This window comes from Ruditapes philippinarum, unplaced genomic scaffold (assembly GCF_026571515.1).
Source record: "Ruditapes philippinarum isolate M1 unplaced genomic scaffold, ASM2657151v2 ctg3803_1_1_1_1, whole genome shotgun sequence".
NCBI lineage: Eukaryota > Metazoa > Mollusca > Bivalvia > Venerida > Veneridae > Ruditapes > Ruditapes philippinarum.
Window position 1 is genome coordinate 61,448 of NW_026851545.1, and position 6,566 is coordinate 68,013.

A 6,566-nucleotide genomic window follows, 5' to 3' on the forward strand; every position below is an offset into this window, starting at 1 on the left:
CTGACGTTGTTCGTGGATGGTTCAAGCACACTTGGGTCGTCCTTATTTTAAACTGAAATGTTGTTTTATTTATTGTAACATACTTATCTTTTATAAAAGAATGCATCGCAAAGTTGTTTCAAGATAACTTAATTATCGATTTTAAAGATAAACTTTGCTCATCTTTGAGTCAAATGTTCTATATCACAGAAATTGATGGAAATCCATTATATCCTTACTGAATGTTTTCAATTTGAGTAAAAATTCAAATTTTGTATTGGAAGCATGCATTTCTTATTAAAGGTCAAGTGATGTTGGTCTTGTCTTAAAAAAGACTGCCAGTTTCTTTTAAAGACAATATATAATTATTTATATTGTGATCACTAATAGTGTTTAGAGTTTAAAACATAACATGCATGTATCTACTTTAAATGAAGCCAAAGCATGTTTATTTCTTATTTACAAAGAGACTGAGTAGTGGTTTTCAATATTTTTTAAAGAAACATAGAATCAACAGAAACATAGAGACAGTAAAATCTCTGTGTTAAGCGACTTTTTTATTTGATTTTTAATTCCAGAGAAAATTCCATAGATGATAGATGTTTCTTGCTACATGTCCGACGTACGTAACAATTATATATTTTGTATTCATTGTAAAACATTCTATCATGATTTGTTTTATTACACGAGGAGTTTTCGAGAATGAATGTAAATTGATTCTTCATAGGTTTCAATAGTTTTAATGTTGTTCTCTCAAAGTATTTACTTGCGACAGTTTCAGTTTTCGTTCCAATATTTGAAGGCATTTTTATTGTCCTTTTATTTTTACTGTGAAGACACTGGACTATTGCAGAACCTAGGCATTTTCGTTGAACTAATTTGCGACCTGAAAGGTGATTTGTTTTAGTTTTTGAAACAAAACAAAGTCAAAAGGGGCCAGATCTGGTGAATGCTGAGGAATACGACTTTTTCTGATTCAGAAAGTCTCACACTATAGTCCCCTTGTGCGTTATTTAAGGCCGCCGACGGGCGGGGAGTCGAAGTCATGTTCATAAACATGTTATATATCTATCCGATAACCTTCATATCCTCCTGTTTTTCGCAATATTTAACATTATAATGATCCAGATGCATTCATATTTGACATTCCTCTTATGTAAAACTATCATCAGTAATCGTTTGAAATTGATACGGTTTTATATATTGTATCATTTAAATTAAGAAATGTACTAAATCAAAAGAAACTGTCGTTTTAGACATAGAATATTGTCTTCTTTATTAACAACGCGTTTTCCATTATTTTTTATTAGTATTCATATCTTAAACTGATGAAAGAAGAATGTCAAATGCCATTTTTATGTACATTGTATTTTCATCCTTTTCTAAAGATGACAACCACGAAAAGAACGTGTGTTTGAGACAAGAAGAACTCTTCTTAATTTACAAATTTATATTAATTCAAATTCACCCCAAAAAACTTTCAATATAAATGAATTCAAAGAAATCGTATTTGTTTTCTTTCTACAGCTGACGTTTACAATTACTCTTCTAATTCTGTAATGGTATGTATTATAACAGATATTATACTCACAAGCGATTTTCAATTTCAATTTAACCATTATAATTATGTAAGTCGAATTCTTCCATACTTGTTCTTTGGAATTATGATTTATCTCTGAAGAACTAAGTTGCAAAATTCAGTTAAAGTTATTTATATTTACCATTATAGGGGAAACCATATTTCGTAGATATACCTTCTCCACATCAGATGGTCAACTGCACAATTCATACTACATGTTTACTTCCTATATACATCGTTTCATCTGTGTGAGTATAATTATATCTCAATTATCTCAATTATTGAAGATAAGTTTGCACATTAATTTTTGGTCTTTTATTACCGAGTTATATACAGTAATTTTGTAAAAAGAAATATCAGTTATGATATGAATTTCGAAAGAATATATTGCTACGAGTTACATAAACAGAGAAGATAACACAGCAACAAATTTTACAAGTTTTAATTAAAGAAAAACAGTTATTTACAATAATACAAACAAAATATGAAAGTTTAACTTACAATTATTTACGATATAAATTTAACAAATAATTTAAAGTTTAACTTACAGCACGAAATTTATTTTTTTACAACGTACATTTAATTAATAGTTAATGTTTACAGCAGAATATTACAATATGTTTAAAATACATTTCACACAGAATAACAGAATTTAAACTTATATATCTTTATGTTAGCTTTACGATATTATAAGTCAAATAGCACACACTTAGTATATTAACATTATACAATATTACAAATTAGAACACACACTTTGAAGTAAACACATTTATTTGCTATTAATGAACAATTTAGAAGATAAAACTGCTTAGAGAAAGAAAATTTTAGAATGAAAATGAAAGCACTTTTTTGAAAAAAAATGAATGAAAATGAAAAATTATATAAACATTAAATAAATCAAATTATTAAAAATTAAATGACAAGAGTAGGTATTAAAATAGAAAAAATATGAATCCCTAATGAAAGACCAAAACGGCAAAATTAAAAAATGTTGCAGGCTCGGTTTGATTGAGCCTGTTTATGGACGGTACTGTAATGTGCAAAGCACGATCCACGCCCCTTAGCACCGAACTAAGCAGAACTCAACATTTCATCATAGTAATGGTGAAATTTTAATTTAGAAACATCCGCAGATGCGTTCATACGGCGGTAATCATGAAACCTTCAATGTGACACTTACGTGCCATTCCCTGAAAAGCGGCATATGGTCCCTTAGTAAAAGAATGCGTGTGCCCTAAACGTGAAAACAATGGGCGGAACTAAATAAACTGGAATTTTGAAAGGGGATTAGAGGTTATGAAGCCTGCATATCACAGATAAGACGTCAAAAAGATAATTAAAAAGCAGGCAACATATCCTAAGGGTGGTTTAGGAATACTGGAACCATTCAACTAGAAAATGCCAAAAAGTGAAAACTAAAAATTAAACCCACGACTTTGAGATCTTTACCCACTGAGATATTTAGGAAATAGATACTTAACACATTTATAATAAAGCCTATATACAGAACAATATCAAAAAAGATATAACAATTCATTGCAGAAAAGTGAATGACATACAGGTGACTGAAAGCTTCATTGATAAGTACCAGATCAGCAAGATCAAGAATGTTACACATAAAGGTCAGCCAGTTTACCAAGCAGAGCTTCAATTTAAATCTTTTGTGCTGGGAAACAAGAAAATTTGCTTGATAGCAAAAGATATCATTGGGTAATTTCTAGATGCATTTATTTCATTATGAATCATTTTATAACCGATACGACAGAATTGTAATTTTTTTTCTTAACCAGTTAACATTTACGTGTTAAATGTAAAGATGTTAAATAAAGATTAATAAATCCTCAGTTCCTGAAAATCCACAGTTAACTTGTGTATGGTTTTCATATTTACTATGTATTATGAACATTAAATATAGCAGAACATAGAACACATTATTATATTATATAATTTGATTGAACTAAAATAGAGTTATGAAATATCATTTTATTGTAACAGCAGTGATATGACCGAAGTTGACCTCAGGCTAGTTATAGATATTATAATTCAAAAAAGAAGTGGTTTGATAAAAAAACTATCAAAATAATATTGTTTCCAAATATTTGAATATATATTATCCTTCGTTTTTTGTCTGCAAACTCTATTTGATAAAACATACATCAATGACAGTCTATTGTCCGATTGCTTATATTTGATTTTGTAATTGACCTATCTATATATCAAAGTATACATCTGTTAACGTACATCAAAGCTCAATGAAAAACAATGCAAAGGTATACACCTCAGCATCTCAACACTCTTTTACCAACAAAATTGTACTTGCTAAATTGTTCATCTTTACAGAGCTGAAAGTGAAAAAGTTTGCATCACCAGCCATATAGACCCTACAGGTAATTATTTTATATTATTAAGAAAAAAGATTTGTCAAAATGAAATCGTACGAAAGCTTCGATCGGCTACTTGGCTGTAACTAGAACTTTGCAAAAAAATAATATTTCAGATTTTTGTGAAAAAGCCTAATAGAAAGGAGATGAAATTGATCCTTATTCATTGTATCTGTCACGTAGGTATATTAGAAAAAAGCTTTATAACTTAGTGTTGCAGTCTTCCCTTAAACGTGAGGGATTTCTACATTTTCATTGCTGAACTTTACATAAGTCCAATTGGTGAAGTTGTTTATTTGTTTGTTTGTTTTTTATTCTTACAATATCTCGAAAATATTTTTTTGTCAAATGAACAATTTTAAAGACAATTATGTACACGCTATAATTAATATTTTGATATCCTCGGATATTAAGCTACTAATAATTGTTGTGAATGTCCAGAAAAATATTTCTTAAATGTGTAGCAAAATTGATATTTAACAGATGCGTGCATGTCAGCACCGTGTAAAAACTACGCCACCTGCGTCACTGATAGTAGGACCGGGAATTTTAAATGCATTTGCCGACCTGGATCAACTGGCAAAATTTGCGAGATATGTAAGTATTAGCAAAAGGAACAATATCCGTGACATTGTGGCTGTAGCATTCCAAGCTGTAGAATAAACCAGCGGTTTTCTATGTATCTCGTAGTATCCTAGAAATAAAGCAATTTCTTACAATGTCGATGATTATCTAAAAATATCCAGCTTCGTAATAAAATACTTGTCACTCATCATATTTAATAAAATAATGTACTTATCATATTTCATCTTTCTTGCACCTTTTTTGTTAACATAAAACATATTTGTTTATGTGTACATACCTCCCGTATAAATTCAATCCTAAAATTGGTTTAAAATCTGGAAACAAACATTTCTCACTAACCAGATAGAAAAATCCTTAAAGTTTACTAAAAAAGCGGTGTTGGAAAATCTCATTTCACATAGGCTTATATTACACTTCACTTGCAGCACTTTTTTATGTTTTCTTACACATTCGCGATATTTACCTCTATTTTGACAACACACTTTGGCGCACTTTAAAATTTCGCGAAATTCTTCTTAAAATCGGATATTATGAAACTTTGCCTGGAAATCATCCATGTTTTCTTTAAAGATAACGATTCTTTTTGATGACAAATCTCATTTTAATCGAATATTTGGCAAAAAGAAAATGAATCAGTAGGAAATCTTCGCAAACGGTAAAACAATTTTTAATTGTTTGAAGTATGGACTGAATTCTTAATAAACACTAATATTATGACATTTTCCACTTTAAATATTGAAGGTTTAATCATGATCACCTTGCTTTTTTATCTTATCTGAATTTATTTTCATTGAACTTTAAGACACATAAACTGGATCAGTATATTTTGTGTGGACAGTAAAACGCTTTTTGTCAACCATAGAAAGTAAGGCGCCTAATCCCGCCCGCCTTTTAAACTATGTTGTAATGCACATAGGAAGTAGTTTCACTGATATTTACATTTTGTTTCTTGTGTGTCCCGGTGATTGAGAAAAATAATCAATCATTTGGTTAGATAGAGGATAGGACAATCGGTTTCCATCGGGAACCAAACATCCTCGGGTTGGGATTTCCCTATCCTCTATCTATCCCAATAATAGATTCTATTAATCTGTATGCTATCTATGCTATATTTACTACACTTTTGCCTTTTTTATTTTTTTGACACACATGTATATGATGTATAAAAAGGACGGCAAAAAGACGAGTGGCACAGTGTCATTAAAGTCTACTTCGTCGTTAGATTCAATTAAATAATGTTATATTTTGTTTAAATAAAATATTTTAGGTTTATACATTGAAAATGTCAATGAAATATATCTTCAGGGACAGACCCGTGTGTTCCAGATCCATGTGTACGTAATACTACGTATGCTTGTTTACATGGAGTATGTTATTGTAAACCTGGATTTACTGGAAGAACATGCGAAATAAGTGAGTTAAATAAATGAAATGAATAATATATTGTATAAAAGCAGTTAAAGATCCTGTATGTTGTACTTGAGGTTGTATACATCTTAAGGGAAATTATATATATTTATATGATAATGCTTATAAAACAATTTTCAAACATCGAAGAATATGTAAATATGTACTGAAAATATTTGTATAATTATATTATATGTAATCATTAAAATATATGCATTCATTTCTTATTGAAAAATTTGACTTAGACTTTATAGAAAATATTTGTTTATTATCTCCCTTTGTTAATATGAAATGTTAAATTCGGTTATATCTTTATAAAAAATGCTTTTTGGAACTTACAAAATTGATAAATCTTAATTCAAGCATCGAATTTATGATACAAATCTGGAAACAAAGTGATTTCTCGGAAGCATAAATCACAACAAAATTACTTGAAAATTGCAGACTCGGTTTGATTGATTCTGTACATGAGGAATAATGAATAAGTGCAATATCCCTCACGCCCTCTAGCACAGGCTTGAGCTGTACTCAATTCTCAACACTTAATTGTGCTGGCATCAATGATCCCGAATGAACAGAAAAACACAACAGCACTTAAGTGAAGTACGGGGCAACTTTTTACAGCTGCTACACGG

General features: G+C 29.8%; 1 protein-coding gene across 1 annotated transcript; it reads left to right on the forward strand.

Annotated features, from left to right (window-relative positions):
- The first annotated feature begins 555 nt into the window (after nt 1–555).
- On the forward strand, nt 556–5,954 carry LOC132742316 (protein jagged-2-like). Its single transcript, XM_060730718.1, has 7 exons — nt 556–601; nt 1,507–1,541; nt 1,709–1,806; nt 3,101–3,268; nt 3,899–3,945; nt 4,423–4,536; nt 5,830–5,954. Exons 2-7 carry the CDS (start codon nt 1,539–1,541, stop codon nt 5,952–5,954), a joined length of 555 nt encoding a protein of 184 aa, XP_060586701.1. The 5' UTR covers nt 556–601; nt 1,507–1,538.
- The last annotated feature ends 612 nt before the right edge of the window (nt 5,955–6,566 follow it).

Excerpts from the sequence above, each read along its gene's own strand:
- LOC132742316 (XM_060730718.1), top strand. Across the intron at positions 3,269-3,898 it reads ATAGCAAAAGATATCATTGG|AGCTGAAAGTGAAAAAGTTT; the intron begins GTAATTTCTAGA and ends TCATCTTTACAG. Across the intron at positions 3,946-4,422 it reads CAGCCATATAGACCCTACAG|ATGCGTGCATGTCAGCACCG; the intron begins GTAATTATTTTA and ends GATATTTAACAG.